Raw genomic sequence first — 25,249 nt, 5'->3', positions numbered from 1 at the left:
GTAAGAGATGAATGGATACTGAATTGTGACAAATCTCAGGTCTTCTGCAAAAATGGGGGAGTGATTTTTTGAGTTAAGCTTCTGAAAAAAAATCTTTCCTCTAAAATTCAATTCACTGAAAAATGAGATATATATTTAAGTATATGCCTTGGAAGAAATATACATTCCAAGATTGAAAAAGCTAAAATATTCACATTATACTTCAAAAGATGTTTTAACAGATTTTTCACCTATTAAAAAGTATTTCCCGAAGCAGAATTGTGCATCAGTGCATGAAATATGCCAGTTTTAAAAAGATTACCCTTTTTTCTGAGAAGTGAACCATATTCATTAAAACAAAAATCTACTTGGGATTATGTCTGAAAAACCATAAACCCAAGATAATTACAAAGATAATTAAAGACACAAAGAAAATGGCCATGGAATGTCACTTTGTGAATGCAGTATTTCTTCCATATCAGTCTATAAATAGTCTGGTTTACAAGGAGCTATTGTGTGTGCGCACATGCATGTGCACACACTTAAAACAACAACAACACACCAATCTGACATTTCACTGTCAGCAGTGTAATTTGTTATAGCATTTTGCTGAGTACTAAGAGGCAGACTGCCTGAAGGTTACATTAATCCACACAACAGCTCTGAGTCTGTGAATTTAACATATCTATAGGCAGGGAATGAGTCCACAAAGAAGTAGTCTTTATCAAATGATACAACTTGACAAACACTACCAGAAAATGGAGTCTATAAGTTAAAATTTCACACATTGTTCAAGTATTTCAGAAAAGTGGGACCAAAAGGGCTCTTATTATTTATATTTAAGAGCTCTTTTACATTGTTAGGAAAGAGTGAGATGAAATAAGTTAACAACCAAAAAGATATGCAAACAAAAGACCCATTCTACTGGCTCACTATGTTTGTTTACATCTTTGGTTACATTCTTCCCTGCTTTTTTTGTAGCATATGGAAACTTTCCTCCCATATCAACAAGAGCACAAACATGCTGGAACAAACAGAGATTCCATCTAGCCTTGTTTGAAATGTTGCCAATTCAGATGCCTCCAAGATCTGGTAGGCCTCTCATGCTCTTGTCTCCCAGTAACAGGAATTCAGAGAAACCTGTTCTCTGACATTTTGGAATACAACTGCTATAATCCCTACTTGCTCATTCTGGATGCTCATGGGAGGTATAATCAAAACATGCAATGGGCCCCATGTTGCCCAGTCCCGATTTATATACTATGTGGAAAAGCTATTAATATGTATCTATTAATCTGCTGAAGCACTTTTCTTTTCAATTCACCTCATAAGCTAGGTGATCATCATATTTCTAGTGCTCGGTTACTTAAGTTGTGGCTAAGAATGATTTTATGTCTGCTCTGCAGTTCATGTCTTGTTTATATTTCATTAGATATTACATTTGAAATATTATGATAGAAAAATATCTTACCACTATGTCAATATGATGCATGAGTATGTAAATAATTTTCATGTTGTTCAAGGATATGCTAGACATGCATATGGTGGGCATGTTGTGGGTGGAGCCAGCTGGAGCCGGGGGTCGGACTAGATGGCCCAAGAGACCCCTTCTGACTCGCTCTGTTTTTATGTTTCCTTTAAAAACAAAGCAAAACTAGAAAGTCCTAAGCAGTTTGTGTTTCCATTGTAGTGAAATTGTACCAATCCACTGATGATTTTAGCCATCATTTTTGTACTCTGTATAGTTGGGTAAATTGGTACTTTTTGTGGCTTAGAAACCAATACATTATTCCAAACTGATCTCTCCAAGTATGCACATGTTTTATTTTCAGTCCCTTTCCTAGTAATCCCAGGCAGGGAATTTGCCTTTTCCATTGCACAAATTCAGTTGATTTAGTCTTTTTTTTAATTAATTTTATTTTCTTAATATAAATACAGAAAAAAGAAAAATATATGTAAAATAAGGTAAAATAGAATAAATAAAGTTGTCAAAGGATTTTAAACGAATAGAACCAGTACATTCAAACCCACACATTTACCTATCTTTTTATCATTCAGCACTTTTTGTGGGAGTTCAGAAACAAAGAAGTTATTTGTACACCTACAAGTTTTCCAATTGCTTTAAGTCCTCTACACCTTTTACAGAACTCCCTTTCATAGCCCATTAAGATTTGGAGGTTTTGGAGCTCTGCACAGTCTACTTGACTTAAAAATCCTGAAAAATTTCTAGATACCTTTAAATTTAGCTACATGAGATAATTGATGAAAAGCAGCAAATCTTTTAAGACTTCACCATTCATATTTTTTTCAATGTCTCTTTACTTCTACACTCTGCAAACTTTTATTTAAACAGGCACTGATCTGTTGGATGGCCTCTTATGCCATGAGTGCTAATGTTACTATACACAGAAATATAATTCATGAAAAACACGTAAGCAGAGCACTTCTTTTACAGAGATCTCAATGACTGCCATGGAGCTTCAACGAAAGCATCATAGGCCCTGTTTATGTAAAATGTTTTTTGTATATTTTGTAAACCATGGTGCAGCAGATCATTGCAATACACTTACTAGAACATGAGCTATGTATTATTTATTTTAATATCTTTACTTACCTTCTTCTGTAGTACGTGCAGATTTTGATTCACTGTCCATCCCTTGAAACTCATTGAAGTAGGGTCGAACTTTAATTTCATAAGTAACCCCTTTTTTCAAATTGACTAAGACAGCACTGCGCTCTATGGGAACTTTGACTTCTAGGGTCTGCCATGCAGAAGGGGAGGGTAATCCTGATGTCTGCCGATATATGACTCGATAACCTTGAATAAATTGGGATTGGCGGTCAACCTGAAATAATATTAAGAAATTTCTGCTATCAGATGAAGAAGAAATGTTACCCCTTTTCTTCCAAGTTGCCATCTACAAAGAATTCAGTAGTGAAAAGCAGCCTTCCCACTGTGTATTATAAAACAAAACTGTGCTAAATGGACGGTTTTCTTCTTCTGTTGTTAGCAAGTATTGAAAGTGAGCTACAGATACATTTGCACAAATATGTCACTTTGTTCTAAACAAACATGAATTTCTGTAGTGTGCAAGCAATGTGCCAAACAGAATTATATATGTAGCAAACTTGGCCTATTTGTGTAGCCTGAAAATATAGTTTCAACAAGTACAATTTTCTTCACTTTTTTGACAGTTTGCTAAACTCAGAGATTTTTCAGAATTAAAGTTATACTGATTTTGGCAGTATCTGAAGTTAAGTGAGCACAAGGTTAAAGACCTAAACCATCTTCCCAATATCAATTACTTTTACTAAATTCTTTTTACACTGTTCATTAATTTCTTCAATGGGGGATGAAGTTCATGTGACAGGAAAATGCACATGTGCACACACACATACACACACATCAGACTAAACAAGAAACTGAAACGAAATTTATGAGATCAAGGCATAGACGCAATCCATCGAAACTGCTATTGTTAAAACCTTGCAACATATGTTGCAACTATGTTAAGCTTGCATTTTGTAAACTTCTATCCATACACTTTAAGGGAATTTATGCAGTGAAAGAGGGATATAACTCACAATAATAGCTTGTTAATACTGAAAGAATCAAGCTGTGCTTTAAGAAGAACATTAAGCAGCTGCTTCCAAATGAAGGGAGTCTGTAAATCAGGACAAATTGTTTTTATACACATTTGAGTTTCATTAATTAAATGTTTTATGGATGTAGAGACTTCATGAACCCAGTGTTTACTACAAAAACACAGGTTTAACTCCTCTGAATAATTTGGTAGATGTAGCTGCAACCTATATGATGCATTAATAAAAGATTAAGATTATTTAGCCTTCTTCCTTACATATTAATATTTGGATTTGATTGATAGATTTAAATTACTTTTGAAGTTTTTCTGTCTTGCAGTATTTGGATCAAGGCATGAAAAATACTTATATGCATGCACAAATATGTATCATATTTTCTTGGCTTATAAAGATGTGTGCAAAACAAGAGTCAGAGGAAAGAGTGCTCAGCTACCTCACATAGCCTCAAATAGAGATGAATAACATCTACTTTCTGTTCTCTTAAGTACCCATTTGTCAAAAACAATGCCTTGGGTGACTGGACACCTAAAAGTTCACATCCTTATCTTGCATTATATGACACACACACACATCTTCCTACTAAAATGCTGAATATTGATCAAGCTTCATGAGTTAAGACAAGTGCTTGTTTTGGTCACTGAATTAAGCATAAACCGGAAAACTGGTACTGGCAGCTAATAGCTGAGTTGCTGAAAAAGGATAGGAAGTGAACACCTTCTCTCCCATGTGCACTGCAATGTGTAGGATCTGGTAAGCTCCTAGTTTCTCTACATAGTTATATCCCTTGTCATCCTGCTTTTTCACCTCTTTTACCTGTATGCTGGAAAAATAGAAAGCTTCCTTATGCTGAGTAAGACCATCTAGCTCAGAATTGTCAACACATACTAGCTCTCCATGGTTTTCAGGAAGGGATGATGTGGACTGAATCTGGAACATTCTGCATGCAAAACATTTGTTCTCCCACTGAAGCACAGCCCCATTTTAATGGCTGATTTGTCATATATTAAAAACACAAATCTCTTTCTCCCTTCTTTTCTTATTTGTCACAAAATATTTCCAACCATGTTTCACTGCTTCTTCCATCTTAACTGTTGTAAATTACACATCATATCCAGGCTTAGTAGCCAAACTTATTAGCAAGAATACACAGAAGTGCCATGGCAAGCACATTTTTCATCCTATAAGAGACAGTCAGTCCACACCACAGTAACGTTCCTAATACAGTTGGGGTTGTTTCCCATAAGCCTGAATCCCTTGTTTTTCTCTTTTTGAAAAAATAAATACAGCCACACTTCACTGGTAAGTCGCAGCATAGCTCAGCAGGAATCTGTTTTCAAAACCTGAAAAAATGCACAGGGAGATAAAGTCTTTCCATCTTTTCAAAGAAATCCAGATTTTTCTTCATTCCCTGCAGCAGCATTCCTTTAACAAACCCACAGTAGTTGGTTTGTTGTCTAAATGAGCAACCAGAAGACAAAAACAAACAGCTTTATATATTGTTATTAAGGGAGAATGTGACAGGGATTTTTGATTTTTTTGAGGTGGAGTATGGATTGGTTTTGTATGGTCAAACAACTTAATGATAATTTGGGCCATTTTTCCTTTGTTGATCTTTTGTTAAATATTCAAGTAGAGGCTTCAAAACAGTTGATACCACTAGACAAAAGCTCAACAGTCTACTGTAGGATACTATATGCCCCAAAGCTAATGCTGGTTTTTCATAACATTCTTGCTGAAAACAGCAGATGCGATTATGAATAACAATTTCAAATTCATTTTAATTTATTCATGTGATATATTTCTATAAGCAAATATCTTTAGGAAACAGAAGTTAATTTCCATGTTATGCCTGATGTCTTTAGAATTTCTCAGTAGCATATTTATTAAGACAATAATAATACTAATTAAAAATGATAATGAAACACCCAATAAATTGGTGATTGTAACAACAGCTGAACAACAAAAACCAACTCAATACAAATAAACCAGAAATAAAATAAAGTAAAATAGACAACATTAGGTGTTCAAACCCTTTTTATCCCTTAGAAACTACCATCAAATTCATCCACTATTTCAAATTGTTCAGCACTTTTGGTAGTCTTTATAATCAAATGAACTAATCATATGTAGCTCTCAGTAACTATTATGTATTATCTAAGACAAGTCATAATTTCTGTTTTACTCAGACAATGGCAGCCCACATGTTATCAGTGTTGTTCCCTAATGAGGTGAACACTGAAGCATGATAGATATGAATATGTCTGATTTGAATTTTGTCTTATGTAAATGCAACAAGCATAACACTGACTTTGTTAGTAATTCTCTGTGTCATTTTTGTTGTCAAGGAGATAAAATGATAACCTTTTGGCCATGATAAGACTGATATATTGCCACAGCTGGCTTTACTGCTTACAAACTAGAGCTTCATGTTTACTCAGGATTTTCATAAAAGGAATTGTTTTTACTCAAGTCCAACTAACAGGGCAATATAAACAATTAGTGTTACATCACACTGTATCAAGTTATGACTTAGTAATTGCCTATAGGAAGGAATGATCTTCACTTGATCTGTTTCAGGAGTAGGAATCCTTCAGATTCCCTGGACTCCAGCCCACTTTTAAACAGCCACAAGTCTGAGTTTCTGGTGACTATTCCTTTGGTGTTCACCATGAATCAAGCTCCACACAAAAACTATGCAAGTAGCATCCCTCTGCATGCCAGATGCTGCAGCTTTTGCTTGTACTGCTGCATGTGTCATGGGAGGAGGTCACCAGTTGTGCAAGCTTTATTCCACAAACATTTGAAGAATCCCTCATAGCTTGGTTCATTTTCCAAGACAGGTGCAAACATAAGAGGAAGTACACTGACATTATAGGGATGGATTCTGTGGCGCTTTGATGCTTTCCAATTAGATACAAAGGTGGTTCAGAGTGACTTTGAGCTTAGGTTGATATACAAACTGGAGCCCTACCCGTAAAAATTGACATGCTTTAATAACATCTCTTTTGGATTATTGCAAGGTGTTATATAGATTGTTGCCTTTAACAATAGGCAAGAAATAGTCTAACATTGGGCAAGTGGGCTGCAAACTCTAAGAACATCAGATGAGACCTCTACAAGTGCCCCCACCAAATGTGATGAATAGAGGGGTGAAAGAAAAAGTGCCTTTGAATTGATTGTACTTGATCTGTAGAATAAGATTTCATACCTTATTCATAAGCTCACCTGCTAGTTTTACCTGGTTTTATGTGATGCTTTTATCCATTGCTTCATTTTTTATGTTTTAAATGTATTTCAGCATATTGCATTGCACCTAGAGAATTGAGTCATTGGGTAGTTTAAAGGGGCATAAACAACAACAACAAAAAAAAAAAACAACCAAACAAAAACAATGGAACCTAATCATAAGAATTTATTAATTACAGGAAAGTAACTGTATAACAACAGTCTAAGTATCCGAGCTTGATTCAGTCTCAAATATCCTGCATGTTTAGCATATTGCTATTCCTATCTAAAAGATCTTGTTCCAAACTATAGTATTATGGAAGCTTGCTCTATTTTTATACTGTAAAGCTCTGATGTATTGCAGAGGTGAGGGATTCCAAGCAACACTGCACAGGAAGAAAATCAAAGAAAAGAACATGGGAGCGGCAGGTGGTTGTTTGCCAACAGTCATTACACTAGAAGTCCTGCCTGTGATCTGCCAAACCAAATTCTATACTGCAAAAGGTAAAAATAAAGTGTTATTACTCATCTGGCATTTGTCAGCTAGTCATATGGGTCCTTATGTTAATAATTCTTGCTTCACACTCAGGATAATATGGATGTTATTCTGAATACTTGGGTTAATTAATTGGTTTTGTCCTGGGTGCTGGAAACTTTTTAATTAGCTGCTCTGGCTCTTCTCTGCCTTTTCTGTTTCTTCCCTGAAGCAATTTTCAGGTCTCTGTTGGGTATTGTGCACTGCTTAAATGGTAGTGGGTCACTGCTTTTCTCCTTTAGCATGTAAATTGGAATTAGTAATCATAATAATCGTTATTTTGCTGTGCAAAAAAGCGTATCTTCTTCCTTTGTGAAAAGGTGGGGAAAGAGGAAGGAAGGAAGCAAGCAAGCAAGGCAAAATGTAGATTAAATGAACTTTAGGTTGACTCTCCCTACTGTTCCATATAAAAGTAAACTTTTCTCCAAAGCAGATGTCTCAGGATTGATGTTTTGATCCAAGGAACTGTGAGCAAATAACCTCTACAAATTGTTCTTCAAATCTGCCTAATATTTCTTAAAGAAGTAACAGGAATGAACTCTGCTAACCTAAGGTATCACCCTAGGTATGTTTAGATTGAAAAGGTTTTACAACTCCTAGAATTCCCCAGGCAGCACTGAAATTTGTCTTCACAACAGCACCCAAACATTAATTTCAGAGATAAGCCTCCTGAGCCAGTATTTATGGCAACCAAAAATAAGCTTCTCAGTATCCTCTGTTATCCCTGTGCACTTCTGTAATTCGGATAGTGTAGTCAAAGGACATGTTGTCCAAATACTTCCAAATCATCTTAGGAAGATACATTGTGTGTTTTTGGTGTGAATAATCACATGTGTGTGGTGTAAATCCAAGACAGAGTGCAGGTTGGCTAAATAATACAAGTTAGACATGACTGTAGACATATCACTATACCATAATTCCTTGCATCTATGTGATTGATGTCTTGATATATTTAAGCTCTCCGTGGCTTAAATAAACATAAAAATTCAATATTCTTTGCATCTATCTCAACAGCAGAATTCATTGTATAAAAATATCTGCCTTCTAGCACTCTATGCCTTGGTGAATACTTCTCAGATTTCCCATCTGTGATGATCTCTTTTTTCCCCCTGAAGGGAAACTGCCTGAAGGACAGAACTACTCATTTAGAAGTCCAGAAATTTTCTGCTTCTATGGTTACAATTTTTCTCCCTGAAGTAGTGAGGAAAGAAATGTTCCAGTTTGAAGCTCTATCTTTAGCAGGAAAAATCTATTCACTTCACTATTTAACAGACATGTTGCAGGTAATGCCAAGATGATAGTAGATTTGACACTACTGGTGCTCACACTACAGAATCTAATCCCATTCTGTACCCTTAGTATGGATCATCCTGGAATGCCTCTAGGAAGACAAGAGATTACTATAAAGGTTATTAGGAAATTGACGCTTCTGGGGAGAAGACCTACTGCATTGATTTGGACAGATGAGAAGTGCTAAAATATCACTGCATGATTTTGATCACTCAGCAGGGTATCTATACTGAAAAAAGCTTACAATAAAGCTTCAGAACACATTCTGCTAAGACTTCTTTAGTATAAAAACTAAACATATTTTTAAGATGTTCTGTGCTGTTCAACAAGGCAGTGCCTATCTGACTATACAAGTACATTATTTGTTCATGTACCTCAATCTTTTGTACATTTATGGGGGATTCACAGTGTACCCTATACATTTTCTTCGTAAGTTAGTACTACTGAGTTCAATAGTAGTTAGTCACATATAAGTGTGTATAGAATTGTACTGTCAATGTATAGCAGATGGTAGATGAGAAAGCCTTTACATGACTTCCTTCCTTAGGTCTACCTGACATAAGCAAAGAGAAAGGAAAAGAAAGCTTAGAACTTTCATTGCATCTTTTCACGGAAGTCTTACCGTCCAGGTAACTTGAACTGTGGTAGGGGTCAGCACAACAGGATTATGCAACCGTACAATGACATCACCAAGCTCTTTTTGGACTTGCCTGTGATCCACACCTTGTGCTGGTGGGCTGATATCTGCAGGATCAAGCACACATGGGGAAACACGCAATCATAAACAATCTTAATGAGGGGAGTCACTCAGAAGAGTCAATTAATTGTGATAATAAAAGCTTAATCCTCTTGATTTAATAATCTTCAAGGAGCAGACTTGCTCTATATTATACCATTTCTCTCAGTTGAGCCTTCTCGCTATTTTAATTCTTTTGGCAAAATCCTTTATTCATGTATGAATAGGCAAAGCTGATTTTCTCTTTTCATTTCAAGAGAGTTGTCAAAAAATCCATTGTTCTTTATTTTCCCAAATAAAATTGGGTAATATAATTTATCAAAAAACGAGGCAGAAAGAGTAATAGAATGGAGACTCCTAGAAGAAGGCATGGATGACTAACTGGAACCTTTAACAGAAACACTCCACATTTGCCCTAGGACAGAAGAGAAGCGAAGCACATTTGGGCTGTTGCAGTCAATCAGGAGATCTAGGGATACTAGGTGCACCCCTAGGTTCTCAGGAATCACACCCAATCAGTAGGGAGACCAACCTTGTTTACCTATTGACCAAAGAAGCAGGGAGCTCACCCCACCCCTCTGTGCCAGAAAGAACATTCAGTTTCGACTAAACATCACCCTGGGAACGGTGGAACTAGGAATGATGCTCTGGCCTCATCCATTGGCCTAAGAACAAGAGCCTCATTCAAGCAATAATAACAACGAGAGCAGTCAGGCCCAGGAAGCATTTGAATGCCTGCTTATAGCTCACCATCTTGTTCTAGCCTTGAAAAACTGATCAGCTTCCTTTTCTTTTTCTCTCCAATACCCTTCTTTGTGTGATTTATCATTTTAGTGTGTAAGCCTGATGATAGGGCCTCTCTCTCTCTCTCTTTCAATTGACGTGAGCCACTTTGGGAGACAACAGTTGTCTGAAAAGCGTGATAAAATCGCATTAAAAAATAGTACACATTTTGTTGCAAGGTCTACTTGCAGGTATTAAAACTGGCCTTTTTCTAGGACAAAAAAATATTGGGAGTACATTCATTTAATGTATGGTAACTTTGTGAGCCATTACATTTCTATTACTCTCATTTTAGCCTTCTCTACCACCATTTATTAATTATAGCATGGGGAAAGACCTACAATTCTTGTAGGAAATGAAGACTAATTTAAGAAGAAATAGGACCTGAGAACTAAGAGGGTCTGAAGGATGATCTAACAGGGAGATTGTTTTGCTTTTGTAGTGAAAATTATTTTGTTGAAGCAGAAACCTAAACAGTCACCTAAATTAGATCAGCATACCTATGTAGGATAGACTAGTAGAATCTGCAGGCACCCAATACAAACTTCACAACAGCTCCAAGAAGAAAATGAAAATTAAGAAACAAAAATGCAGCTGCATAGAGTGATGCATAGGTGATACTCGACAACAATAACCTTTCCTTGCCAAGTTAGAATGTTAATTGTTAACAGTAGCTTGTTAATATTATAATAGCCAGCATGTATAATGGTATTTTGTACCATCATTGAAATACAGTAATGCCTGTGGTCCTAGATATGTACTATGCATCAATGCTTTTAGCTGATTCTTTCCTTTGTAATGGCTAGTGTGAATAGCTTTTTCCTCCGGATGTCAGCTTTCTTTGTAAGTCTGGGCTGGATGAGAGTGCCATTTGAAATTACATCAAAACATTATGCTAAGTGTCATCTGAATTCATTATTTAATTTCACTAAACTGTAGGATACCACAAAGGCTGTCAGTGTTATACATGCTGGAGCTCATGGGGCTGGCAGGCAGATAATGAAAACAGAAATACATGAGATATAAAGAGAACTGTTTTAAAGAAATAAAATCATTTGGCAGTTTCTCAGGCGAAATTAGACATATTGATGCAAAATATGATCCCTTCCCAAAGAGCTGAATGATATGAACAACATTAAGGTCATATGAGAAGCGCTCATAGTTGGCTTCAGGACCGGCTTCTAGACTTCCTCTTCTTTACTGAACAGATAATGGTAATTCAAGGCACTTCTCCAACCTTCAAACAAACACGTGGGGACTGGAAGCAGGGACATTGTGTACAATTCTGTCCCTCTGCACCTTCAAAGAACATCTTAGAAAAGCTACTGACAGCCATTCATCTGTAGTATTCAATCTCTGTGTAGAAACTGGGCTTCAGCATACACATCTGGTGCACTAGATATGCAGAAGCCTGATGTGTAGAGATAACAGACTACAGCAAGAAATGCAGTAATTTACATGCATCTGCACCCAATACAATTCTCCGTATGGCAGCTTTTATATAATCTTGTGCATGTCTGTGTTGGTACAGAATATCCATGGGGGCAGCCGTGCATTTGTCTAGGAAACAGTGCAAATGGCAGAAAGAAGTGATTTCCTTCTTCCTTCACATGTGGCTATAGACTCCCACCACTAATGGACAGATTATAAGAATACATGTTTAAGATCTGCTGTGTTTCTTTGAATCTACTTAATCAATGTAGGAGGAGGAAAATGTTGGGGAATTAAATAAGACTTTTTTCTCCAGTTTAGGATTCTGTATTGGTCCAAATAACTTCTCATTGTACGCTGAGCAGACAAAGTATACATTCAGATAAACTTTTTTTTTTAATTCAGTGGGAAACTAGCTCTATTCAGGCTTTAGGAAAATACCATGTGATCTGAAATTCTGGAAGTTTTTAGCATTAAAGATTGCATGGCAGGACCTCACAGATGTAGGAGTCTCAACTTCACAAAGCTGCTCTCTATGTGTAGAGGGTGACAAAATCAGTGACAGAGAGACGTAGAGCACTTCATGTTTTTTGCCATGATTTCTCAGTTCCTGGATACTGCCTGCTTTGCTATGTAACACTGCATCCAACATTTTCTCACATTAATAAAATAAAATATGAAAGCCAGTGTGGTGTAGTGGTTAAGAGCATGGGACTGCCTGTGCATACAGCCTCTGATCTTGAAAGTTGTAGATATTCACTGTGACTGGTAGCAGTGATAGTTTTGTCCCCAGTGAATTTGTCTAATTTCCCCTTTAAAACAATTTAAGATGGTGGCCAAAGCACTTCCTGTGGAAACAAATACCATCATTTAACCATGCTCTGAATAGATCCTTTTGTCTTTCCTGAATCTCCTACTGCTGAGCTTCAATGGATGCTCCCAAGTTCTAGCATTACAGAGAGTGATATCTACCTCTCCACTTTTTCCACACATAGCATGCATCATTTGAATTCCTTGCAAGAGATCAAAATGGGAGATATAATGGGAGAGCCAGTGTGGTGTAGTGGTTAAGAGACTCAGAGGATCTGGGTTCTAGCCCCCGCTCAGCCATGGAGCCAACTGGGTGACTTTGGGCCAGTCACAGACTCTCAGCCCAAGCTACCTCACAGGGTTGTTGTTGTGGGGATAAGATGGAGGAGGAGAATGATGTAAGCTGCCCTGAGCCATTATAGGAAAAAGGCAGGATATAAATCGAAAAATAAATAAATAAATAAATAAATAAATATGGGGTAAGATAGACCAATGTTTTGCACTGGTATAAGTTTTTGCCTACATATTACTTCCTCGCAAATGGTTTATTTATTGACATGTTACTTTAATTCCTAGTTAAATGTCTGTCAATATTTTGGACAGGGCCCAGGGGTTCTCTAGAACAAAAGAACAAAGAGGAATGTGGCTGGGTTCAGTTTTTTGGTTCAGCATGAACACAATAATCAATGTCCCTTCTCTATTATACTGCAATGACAAAGAAGCCCAGCAAGAAAACATACAGTTATGTACGTAGATATGTGATGACATGTAGACATGTACTGCTTCCATTACTGTTCCAGTGTTTCTGCATGGCTTCCTTTATGGAGTGAAGTCATTTCATGCTTGATCTTCATTTTCCCTCCCAATGATGTACCGAAAGTACAGCTCCCTCAGTTTTGTCATTTTTGATTCTACGAAAAGTTCTGGCTTCATTTGATATAGAACCCACTCTTTTGTCTTTTTATGAGTCCAGGTTTTTCCCAAAGTTCTCCAAAACCATGTTTCAAAGGTATCATTTTTCTTCCTGTCAGCTTTCTTCATTGTCCAGCTTTCACACCCATTCTTATTGATCAGGAATACAATCGTATGGATGATATGGGCCTTGGTTGTCAGAGAAACAGCTTTTGTATTTCCTTTATTGCTTCCCTTCCAAGTCCGAATCTTTGAAGTTTTTGGCAACAGTCTACATTTGCATTGATGACTGAGCAGAGATATATAAAATCATAAATCTAAACTAAAGTTAACTATTGCTAATATACCCTATTCTACTCAATCTTCCATAGCCTTTTGATTCCATTGTCTATGGTATTCTCCAGGATCCATAGGCTGGGCATTGAAAGTGCAGTGCTAAAATGGTTCTGCTTGTTTGTTCTCTGTGGGTTTGATTTCAGAGAAGAACATGGGGCAACTATTCCTTAGTCCCTTGGCAATTTAGCTATGGCAACATTTCATTCTGAATGTTGTTCAACAGAGGATTAGAGGATCTGAAGTCAAATGACATCAATATCTCCTTGTGATATCTGAATCAGGTGGGGCTGTGCAAATCCTGAATCTGTGCCTAGACTCACTGATGGGCTGGATGAGGGCCAATGAATTCAAGCTGAATCCTTGAAAGACTTAAGTCTTGTTGATGAGCAGTTTCTAAGCCTGGGAGATAGAGTTACTGCCTGTTCTGGATGGGCTGCACCACTGAAAGATCAGGTTCATAGTCAGGTAGGACTCCTGGATCCATCATTGCCACAACAGTTCCAAGTGACAGTGGTAGCCATTTATCAGCTTCAACTGGTTCACCAGCTATGGTGTTTCATAAACAGGGATGGCTTGGCCACAGTGTTAAGAGACGCTAATAGCATCTGGACTGGATTATTGCAATGTGTTGTATGTGTGGCTGCCCTTAAGGCTGGATCAGAAACTGAAGCTAATGCAAAAAGTAATAAGTCAGCTCTTGTCAGCACTTCCACCTTTATAGTATGCAACAGCTTTGTTGAGGTAACTGCACTGGCTGTCTATTCACTATCATGCCAAGTTCTATTAATGTATAAGTTCCTAATCAACTTGGGACAAAAATACTTGAAATAAGTGTCTTCTATCATATTAAATCATTCAGTCACTACAGTCATACAGCATGGGTTTATGGTCTATTTGGAGCTAACACAGAAAGGAGCCTTTGGTGTGTTGGTTCCATTTCTGTGGAATTGCCTGCCCCTGGAGGTCAGGCAGGCACCATTATTGGCCAAGGTTGCATATAAGCTACCCTATTCTTAATGACTCCTACAGACAACCAACCATATTGCAGGAAGTGGATTTCCTTCTTTCCATTTTCCTCTGTCTTCCAACTTTACACAACGGAGCCACCAAAGTGTCCTGTCCTCTCTTTCAAGACTGTGTACTGTTTTTAGCTTACCTCAGCCTTTTTTACCTTTTAATATTTCTCCCACTGATTGCAGAAACCTGCTATGTGGCCATCTTCAGTGATCCAAATGTGAGAAGCTGTGACTAGCCCCTTCATAATGCCTCACTGGCACCTTGGAAGGACTGCCAGTGGCTGTCCAACATTTATTTTTGAAAAGGTTGTGCAGAGATAAAAAAAAAAAATCAGAGTTGCTCTTAAGCACAACTGTGTTTTTGAAACCTTGACCTGATCAATGTCATAGGGTACCTACTAAAGAGTGGACTTGACCCAGAAAAGACTCAAAATCCATTCCTGCCCCCACTGCCCCAGTTTATCTTGACACTATCAAGCTATTAAAAGAAAACCAAGCCTCAAGGGATCTTCCCTAGAAGAGGCACTGGGATTGAGAGGACATTTATGTACCTCTTCCAGCAAGACCCCCACCCCCCTCTCTGGATCTCCCTTTTTAGTTTCATGGTGGAGGCAGAAGTTTGGACTTTGTCCTGACCCTCTGGAAGTTCAGGTCAAACTAAGGAGACCACTCATCCTGTTCTTTATTTCTCTTTCTTTCATTATGGATAGCCTATATTTTTGTCATGTTAGTATATGAAAAATGGAAAGAACAGCTACAGTATATATTACAGAATTGTAAACATGGTACTTGAAAAACAAAATAAAGTTACCTTGGGTTCGGACAGGGTCTGACATGGTGCTGGGATCACTCAAACCTTGTGAGTTGATAGCTCTCACCATAAACAGGTAAATTGTATTTGGACGAAGTCCTCTCACAGTGTAAGGTGTTGTTTTTACATGATTAGCAACTGTTTGCCAACTATTGCTCACCGACTGACTGCAGTTAAAATATATTAAGGGAGCACAGATCAAAACAGCACAAAACTAGAAAATGCTTAGGGATGATTGTCAATATGTAGGTAAAGATAAATCAATGCAAGTAAGTTTACAATGCAGCACTGACCACACTAAATAGTTCCAATTGTTTCAGGTGAATCAATTAAAAAAGCACAAAATCAAAGCAAAACAGATAACAAATTGCTGGCTTGCTGATATGCTATAACCCATGAGGAAAATACCTGTAAAAATATAAGGTATGGGGGAAAATGACACTTTCTGGAACACACACTTTGGGGAAAAACACTAAAATTCTAAGATTAATTAAATATACAATGTATATAAATTCTCTTGCTAAAACTTTCCTAAAGGTTTACATGCAAAATTCATGTACAAAAGCACATCTGCAAAAGAAGAAAAACAGCAATTACTATATGCCCTTTCTGTAATTACTAAACTGGACTCCTAGAGATATATTAAAGTGCTATTCTTTCTGCTTGCTTTAACATATGTTAAATGCAAGACACTTTGTAGAGTTTGATAGGATGTAACCACTGCTTGTTGCTAGGTTAAAGTAAGCAGCTTTGCAGCAGTTAGAACCATTTGTTCCATTTCTTCAGTGAATAATGAATCTTTGTACAACAAATGCAGAATATAGCTGTTTTACTTAGATGATAATTGGGAATACTGGAGTTACTAGTAAGAAGATAACACTTGCAGTGTTGCGTGTTTGCACCGCCTCCAACTCAGGGTACAGTCAACATACATCCCTGCAAATCTAACCCACAAAGCATATTTCAGAAATTTCTTAGTAACAGGTGGGTCATATTAATAATATGATGTTTAAAAGTCATTTTTACCATAAAAACACACATAGTCATCTTGGTTTAGCTCTTCGATATCCATAAAACTTTAAATTGTGTTCAGATCTGGATATTCCATAATTAGGTCAAAACACATGGAAGATGAATTTTTAACATACCTAAAAGCCTCAATGATATATGCACTAGTAGGTAGGTTTCCAGGAGTGCCTGGCTGCCAAGACAAAGTGACACTATTCTTCGTGACATCGGTGACCTGAGGCTTGGATGGTGGGCCTGGGAGATCATTTAAATCATAATTTCTGCTCACTGTTGCTCCCCCAGACTCTGTAGGAGACAAATGGCAATGTTTTACACTTTTAAAATAAAAAAGTGTTTACTATATTAAGAACAAGTAAAAAAACAAGCTTAAAAACGTATTTATAACACAGCATAGAAGAGGTGGCAGGCTGTGCTCATCTTCTCCATTTAAATGAAGTATATCCATGTGCAAGTATATCCATGTGCAATTGTATATGTAGAAGACCGGGCTTATTGGAGAAGGACCCAAATCACTAAGAGTCTTGCTCATGTAACTGTAAGCATGGGGGCTCTGTTCAGGTGCTCAGTGAATATACAGAGGGAAAGGACCATAGCTGCCATTCTAACTTTATACAGCCACTGGAAATACTGTAGCTACATGTAAGAGGTGTTAGTGCCAGAGCCCAGCCAAAATGAGCTAAGAGAAGATAGGGTAAGATGTTTGTGAAAAGAGTTAACAGAAAGATCTGGTGTGATTAGAATGTTGGAGATCTCAGTCCTGGCTCTTATTCAGCTGTGAAGCTCACTTGGTCACTGATTTTGTCTAATCTACCTCACAGGCTGTTGTGAGGATAAATGGCAAGGAGAAAGAGGCCACCTTGGGCTCCTTTTAGAAAAAACCAGTGGGGGAGAACTGTAATAAATGGGGGGGGGGGGGAACCAAGCATACTGTCTGTTCTGTAGGCCACAACTTTTTATTCTTATAACCCAACACTAGTGTTTGTTCATTTGTTCTTTTCCTGTAAAGAGTGAAAAGTCTTAGGTCATCACATGCCTTTATGAAGTCTGGATATTGGTCCAGCTAACAGAGGGATTACTCTCTAACCAATGGAATGGCTTCAGTCACTGGAACAGAGAAGACAGCAACCCCTTTACTCCTTGTGTAGTTGCTGTGCACCATCTAAAACTGCTATGGAGGGTGGGGAGCTGTGGGCAGAGATGAAGAAAGGAGGGGAATGTCTTATTGTATAAGTGGAAGTCTACTTATGCAATGTTGCATTTTGGCCTTTAATATGAAATTATAGGTAGAAACAAAAGTATTGCTACTCAACTATCTGATTCCATTTATTTTTGTTTTGCATATCCTTAATGTATCAGGCACTTTCATTTAGTTCCAAAAATAATCATTGCTTACCTGTCACATCTAGCACAGCACTCCAAGATGTTTCCCCACTTGAACTTGTGGCAACACATGTATATGTTCCAGTATCAGATATCTAAACACATGAAAATAGTTGAAGACATTCTTAACCTTTTTATATAATATGTTCATTTACTTTTTTCCAAATATTTATTAGTGCATTAGAGGGATTAGACTACACTTTGAATCAGAATAAATAGAAACATCTATTTCACAAACGATAATTTAATGGTATCTTGCTTGTAAATTCTAACTCCTTAATCCTCCTTGATATGTTTTCAAGTTTTTTTCCACAAACTATTCTTCATCATGTTATTAGTGTCTCCAGTTTTGCACAACACTTTCAAAGGCAGAGTATTTTCATGTAACAGTGTTTAATGTATTTAATCAATAAAGAAGACAGAACATATGGGCAACTGAATTCTTTAAATATATGTACTGCCAGTTTTTTTGTAAAAAAAAAAAAAAAAAAAAGGTGCCGGAACACTGTTCCAGTGCGTTCTATGACAAAAAAAGCCCTATGTACTGTTGTTGTGAAATATTTTGATTATTATAACTCTAACAGCAAAGACTATATGTACATCATTCAGCACTGTTAAATTATGATCTGGGGGAATTGTTTTAAATTCACAAATTCAAAACAATTTGTTCTTTTTCCCTCAAAATTTCAGGAATGTCTATAAAATGAACACTCCTTTCTGGCATTTCAAAAATGCTGATAAAGTTTTAAGGGACAAAAAGCACTCCTCCAACTCCCTGTTGAAAGTTACACTGAAACAAAACAATATTTTGCATTCATAATTCCTGAACAGACTGAATACTTTTTACCTGAAACAGTGATTTTCTGTTCTTGCATTTGATGTAGATGAAAGTAGATGAAAAACATTTATTTTCAACTTTATTTCATTCAGTCTTTAAAAAAAGATCCCTCCTTTTTACATTGCTCGAGCTATCCATAAGCCCAGACATACTTATTTGTGTGAGCTCAACCACAGCTTATTTAGAACTTTTTTGTGGGGGAGAAAGATTCTGCCATTTGCCTCATATTATTAGTGTCTGAGAAAAAAAAAAAGGAGAAAATGGCAGCAATTGGCAGCCTGTTGATGCTGTGAAATTTGAAGTGGTGGGAATGTATAGTATGTATAGAGTTAAAAAATAGAGAAAGACACTGTTGGAAGAGGGGAATTTCCTGAGAAAGAGAAGGCAATTTTGCTCGCCCTTCTGCTGACACAGCCCTGACATACACAACTGCCCTGCTCCCCTACATCACAGCTGGAGGGCACATTCTGCATGTCAGTTCCTCCCCAGGTGTAGGGTTCTCCTGGGTTCACCATGTTATTTCCTGTTCTTGTGCCTACCATGAAGGACAGGAACAGGTCACTAGTCTTCACAATTCTCAAGGAAGCAAAGCCAAGCGGTTCTGTCTCCCACTGCGTGTCTGCTTCCTAAGCCTCAAATGGCTTACGGCAGAGCAATGTTGGGAGAGTGACATTGCTCATGAGGCCAGTACCAGGACACTTGTGTCAGACATACCCACCTACCTAGTGAGAAGTAACTTTGTCAGATAACGGGATGTAGGGAATACCTTCCCCACTATTTCTCCCTCTTTCCATCAGTAAAGCAGCAAAGTGATCAGTGCTGAGCTGCTCTGCTCGTCCTCCTTGAGAGGAAGGCAAGTAGAATATGGACCCTTGCCATATATCCACATTTTTCTACTCTGGCTAAGGTGCTCTGTAGGTTTTGGTCTGACTGTGGCTTAGTATGTCATCTAGGTTTCAAGCACCTGCCAAGCCATGGTGGGCTTACTAAACCCAAGAATAATCCATGACTATTTGGGGTAGCTTATAAGCCATGGGGAGGAAGTTGAAATGTCATGCAGACCCAGTCACTACATTAATTGGTAAAAAGGGAAATACAATTGCTTCCGCCTTTGAACTTTAAAAAAAGTCATACAATATGTGGAGTCCATGGGACTGGAGAAATCCAAGCCAGTGCAGACTACTCAGTTAAAGCAGTAGTAGTCTGGTCTTTGATCAAAGCTAATAGGGTACTGGCAACAAGATCATTTGTTCATTTCTTATTTAAAAGGCAACCATATCTTTCCCTGACAGTACATCTCTGAATGTGCCAGGGTGCAGAGGTGACAGAAACATGGTGGCAGCAAGCATGACTGAACTTGATCTCTGTAGGTTTCTTAAATCCACCCATGAAATTCATCACCAGAAGCTCAAAAACTGACACATGATGCCCTAGTTTTGCATTCTGGAGAATCTGGATGAAAAAAAAACGTAAGGACATTTGTCCAGTTCCTTCAGTTCCCTGAAGGTTCAGGTTCACACCCCATCAACAATTATTTGTCAGGCTGTTCTGAAAAGCAGTGATATCTGAAGTTCCAGTCTATTCCCAATTGGAGGAAAAATGGAATGATAAAGTGCAAAGGAAACATTTTTTGCCATTTTATACTGTTCATGTTGCTGTAGTGCATTCCAGTACGAAATATATTTTAAACTCTCATTGAATATAATTAACTTTCTTTTATTTGCAATACAATTATGTAAGCAAAAATAAGTTACTACGAGACATAGTACACAGAGATATGCAACATGCACCCTATTCCAACTTACTTACTCCCAAGTACTTACAAGTAAGTAAGCTGGAATAGGGTTTCAGCACTGGTATATATTTATCAGCAAGAATTTAATGTCTGAGACCATCTATTAATTTCAAAATGGGGTTGAACTGATTTGAACCCTCAATTTGATATTATCTGCAGTTATTTTTTTTAAAAATAATGCCATGAAATTTAAAACAAAAACACCCTACAGTGTGTTTTTTTTAACTATTAAGTTAAGTCAATGTAGTTTTCAACCAAGCATGAACAAGCAGGGGTGATACTGGCATGATCTCCTTTGCAGTTAAATGTATGGGCCGAGCAGAATCCAGTTTAGAGGGAAGATTAGTATTGGTCCTCAGCCAACATAGCTCACCCAGGAAAGGGTTGATAAGGAAGGAACCCTGTCTACCTTTCAGCTTGTTAGGGGCTCTCAGTTAAGAAAAAGCATGCAGATCCCCCTTATAAAAAGATAACTGTTGCCATTTGAATCCCAGAAACTGGCTGTCACTTTTTTATTACTGGATTTGAGGGCACTTATATTATACCCTTCTTATGCAGAGAATCTATCCAGTGCAATTTCCATGAGAGGGAAAATATGTTGGTTGCCTGTTCAGAGCCTTAGGTAAGCTAGTCACTGGGAGAAAAGATGATGGAATGCTGAAACCCTTGCACAAGCTAATTTGATCAAAAGCCTCAAAATCATTATTGAATGTGCTTTGCATAAGTACCCAAACAGGCATCTTATTGAAAGCAATGGAGCTGAAAGGAGGCACCTTCTTCCTTATCTGAATGTGCCTCCAAACAAGCATTCTGTTGAAAGGAATGGAGCCACAGGACAGGGTATACATACCAGTGGACAACTAGCTCATGATCCTGGAAAGCTCATGTGTGAAAAAGCAAAAAACTGTAGAATCAAAGGGAAACCTTTCACACACATCCCTTAATTATAACATGCAAATTCTTATTCTTGTTCTGGGACTTCTTGGTTTGATTGGTTTGATTGTATAAAGCACCCAGGGAGCTTTGGCTGGGGGGAGGTATGAAAAATACTAATAATAATGATAATTATGTACACATTCCCAATCAGAATGGCTACAGAATGGAACAAAGCCTTTCTTAGTCACTTCATTTGATTTATTGTTCTATAATTTAGGAAAAAACATGATTTTTAGAAACATAGGAAGCATGAACTCATTAAAAAGCTTCCATATTATTTGCTCCTATCTAAGCCCAAAAGCAGTTGCCCCTCCACTTTAATCATGGTTACAGCTAGTTTTGCTTTTATTTCACTACCTTTCACACTAAAAGAAGTCTGTTTCTTAGTAATACTGTATTTTAAGAATTTTGTTATGTTTGTTTAAAAATGGCATTAATAAGAAAAGCTAGCATACTGTTTCATCATTTGACATCCTTTTGCTTTTACTGTCATTTTTTTTCAGGAAAACTTTTTATTAGTATATAGACTTGGACCATGTAATGGTTGTAAAATCAATGAAAATCTGTATTGGTTGAGTAAGGAAAATCTCATAAAACTGTAATCTTGTCACGTATGTTACTCCAGAAACAGATGGTGTTCAGGTGAAATGCTGATAAGACAACACAATCATATCTCTGTGTACAGATTGTTATAGATATATGAAAGAATGGGTTTAATACCATGGGGATTTATTGATTTTCAAAAATCACATCCTGTCTGTGGGTATACTCTGGGTATTTCTGTAGCTTACTTTTTCTTTTACCTGTTTCATGACATTTAAAAAAGGATAGGTAACCAGGTACCTTCCAGATATTTTGGACAACAGCTCTTATCAGTTCTAGCCAACATGGCCAATTGCCAGGAATTATGGGACCTGTAGGTCAAAACTTCCAGGGGGCACTGGTTCTGTACCCACCGCCAAATGAATCAGATAAAGCATTTTATCTGAGCCAAAGGATACCTGTTATAATTAACTAATATCCCTTCATTATATCCCCTGCCACCTTTCTGGCTGTAGGGAACCTTTTCAGATTGGTGTTGAATTGCCTTATAGCAATATGCAACAGAGAAAGGTGGCTTGACTTATTTCTAAATTAGCTGAATGTCACTTTTTGCCTTCTGCAGAAGGAGAGTCAAATCTTAAAGAAAACTCAAATCAGTAAGTTATTTCTGAACTTGAACCTTAACTAAAATACAAACCAGTATGGCTCCCTGTCCACAATGCAGGCTTCTTCCACATACAATTATTTGAATGATTTTATTTATTTATTTATTTATAGCTTTTATATACTGTCCAACTACTAACACGTGCTTTTAGCAACTTTTTATTAGTATGGAATTATGCATCAAATACATGTTGGTGTTTCTGTGTACATAATTAAGAGGAACAAAATATGTGGAGATTTTAAACATACACACCACCTATTTGAAGAACTAAACAGCCACTCCATTTACCGTACATTTGTCTACCTGTTCGTAAGAACAAAGACAACAATTAAATAATTATTCTTTCAACCTGAGTATGACTTATTATGATTCAACCTAAGCATAATTATGCATATACACTGGTTGCCTTTTAGGCATCATCATTCTAGTTATTGCTCAATTCACAGAGAAAGTGGAAAAATATTTTTTCCCAAAAGGCAGCTATCCATGTAGTTGGCCCTAAGAGTATTTTAAAAAAGAAAGCTTTCGACTAATATAGAATGGCAGCTTATCATAGAGACAGTCAACATTATGGGAAGCCAATAATCTAAGGTCTAAAGCATTCACTATATTGTTGTTTTTAAAAGTATCCAGTTATTTCCCTCGATTTATCTAGCAAGTGATTACATGTGGTAAAATTCTCTATCATTTTTAATGCTCACCACAGCAAGTTTTCCCTTTGAAAGCTTATGCTTGTGGAACAGTATGAGAAGAAAAAAGTAAAGATTTTTTTCCATTGTTTCAAAGATGTTCTAATTTTCCCTGAAAATTTTTCCCTCAATAGAATTGAGGCTGTTTATCATAGACACTGCAGGAAACCTATTCAAGGAAAAAGAAGTTTTTAACTACAGAATTACATCTTCTGGTTCAATTTCATAAACATTTGTATAACCAGCATAGCACACAGTAACCCATTTTTCCTTGGTTTTTCAGATTGAATTCAGCTTCAAGAAAGAAATGCCAGTCTTTGGAAGATCTGCATGCTACTTACATTTTTGTTGGTGTTCTCTCCTAATTGTAAATGAGAAAAGCTTCATTTTATGCTATTGTCTTTTATAGCTCATGGGTTTCTAACAAACTAATTAATGAACTTGCATGACTGAACTCACATTTCCACAGGTGGATATAGACAGACATCCTACAAGGTACTGCCACGTGGATTTTCTTCAGAATCCCATCAACAGTGCTCTGAAAGTTTGTTTGAAATCACCAAGCTCCCTCCTTTAATTGCAGCTTTCTAACACTACTGGGGAATCTTGACTATTCAAGCGCTTTCTTTAATCCAGCTCTACAGTAAAAATGCATTAACCTTCATGGCCCAAATCTGCCTTTAGCCTTGAGAGGGAGGATAAATTGTTTACCCAAGGAAAGCTAGCATGCATTTTTTTAATAAATTCCATTTTGTTCCAAGGAGGTTAACAATTCATTTACGAGCTCTGATGGCAGGAAACAAAATAGCCTTTCATTTTTGTACACTAAAGCTGCCTATTTATGAGGTGCAGATAGGAAGAAGGCATGATAATAAAAGTGTTAGCACTCTACTGCACATGCAGTAGAACACTTGTGCTAAAATGTTAACTGTGAATGCAAGATAGATGGATAGACAGAATTACCTTTCTGAGTTTTCTAGTTAAGTATCTGATTATTTTGTGTCTCTGCAGTGCATGCATTCTATATAAATTATTTCCTACTAACTTTACAAATAGCAGCCACAAAGCATATACAGGTTGGAATACAGGAAACTGCTTTATACTGAATCATAAGCATGGCCCATCAGTACACTGACTGGCAGTGACTTTCCCAGCTTCCACATAGTAATCCTGTTGTGACCCCAGTAGATGACCTCTCTAGATGGTCTCAGGCACGCCTCCAGAAGGGGAAAAAACCACAACAAGAAGGACAGAGAGGCAAAACTTACTCTGAATATTCTGACAGAGTATTTGATATTCAGGATTCTCTGACCTTGGAGCACCCTGAAGGACACAGAATTGTGCCTTCAGTCACTCTCTTAACACTTATTCCATGCAGTTTATGGTGTTACACAAATGGCACAATTCTAGCCAGAAGCTGGACAGGGCCATTGTGTCTTTATTGGCTCTGCTCGACCTTCCAGTGGCTCTCAGTACCATCAACCATCATATCTTAAGGTGATCCAGAATGCTGTGACTAGATTATTGACTAGGAAAATCTTATTACAACTGTGTCACATTTTTGTGCAGTTTATTGTTTTAATTGTCATTATATTATAAGCCATCTGAGTGCCATTTTTCATAGTAAAGCAGGAATAAAACCCAATATAATAGTATCAACCAATAATAAATAGTAGAAGGAAGCAATCCACAACCTATGAGTCCTGTCAAAGAAACAAGTTTAGGCTTTTGTAGATAGGGCAAGGATTTCCAGTTGTGATGAAAATGAGGGACAACACAAACATTTCAAAGGTTTGTTCTTGGTTTAGTCAGTAATAAATACCAGCAAAGCAATATATTTAAGAGAATGTGTTATATTTTTCTTTTAATATCCTACAGTAACATAGATACTTCTGACAATGTGGCTTG

The 25,249-nt window shown here is 37.2% G+C and overlaps 1 protein-coding gene across 1 annotated transcript in view; it reads right to left on the bottom strand.

Annotated features, from left to right (window-relative positions):
- Positions 1-25,249, bottom strand: part of ROBO2 (roundabout guidance receptor 2) — a 453,522-nt gene that overhangs the window by 78,228 nt on the left and 350,045 nt on the right. The window contains exons 10-14 of the mRNA XM_044441757.1: positions 17,890-17,971; positions 16,616-16,781; positions 15,468-15,634; positions 9,255-9,376; positions 2,594-2,825 (exon numbers count right to left, since the gene is read on the bottom strand). Of these exons, the coding sequence (XP_044297692.1) occupies positions 2,594-2,825; positions 9,255-9,376; positions 15,468-15,634; positions 16,616-16,781; positions 17,890-17,971 (769 nt within the window). The remainder of the gene's footprint in view (positions 1-2,593; positions 2,826-9,254; positions 9,377-15,467; positions 15,635-16,615; positions 16,782-17,889; positions 17,972-25,249) is intronic.

This window comes from Varanus komodoensis, unplaced genomic scaffold (assembly GCF_004798865.1).
Source record: "Varanus komodoensis strain SLA01 unplaced genomic scaffold, ASM479886v1 scaffold4, whole genome shotgun sequence".
Taxonomy (NCBI): Eukaryota; Metazoa; Chordata; class Lepidosauria; order Squamata; family Varanidae; genus Varanus; species Varanus komodoensis.
This window is presented reverse-complemented; position numbering and strand designations above follow the sequence as displayed.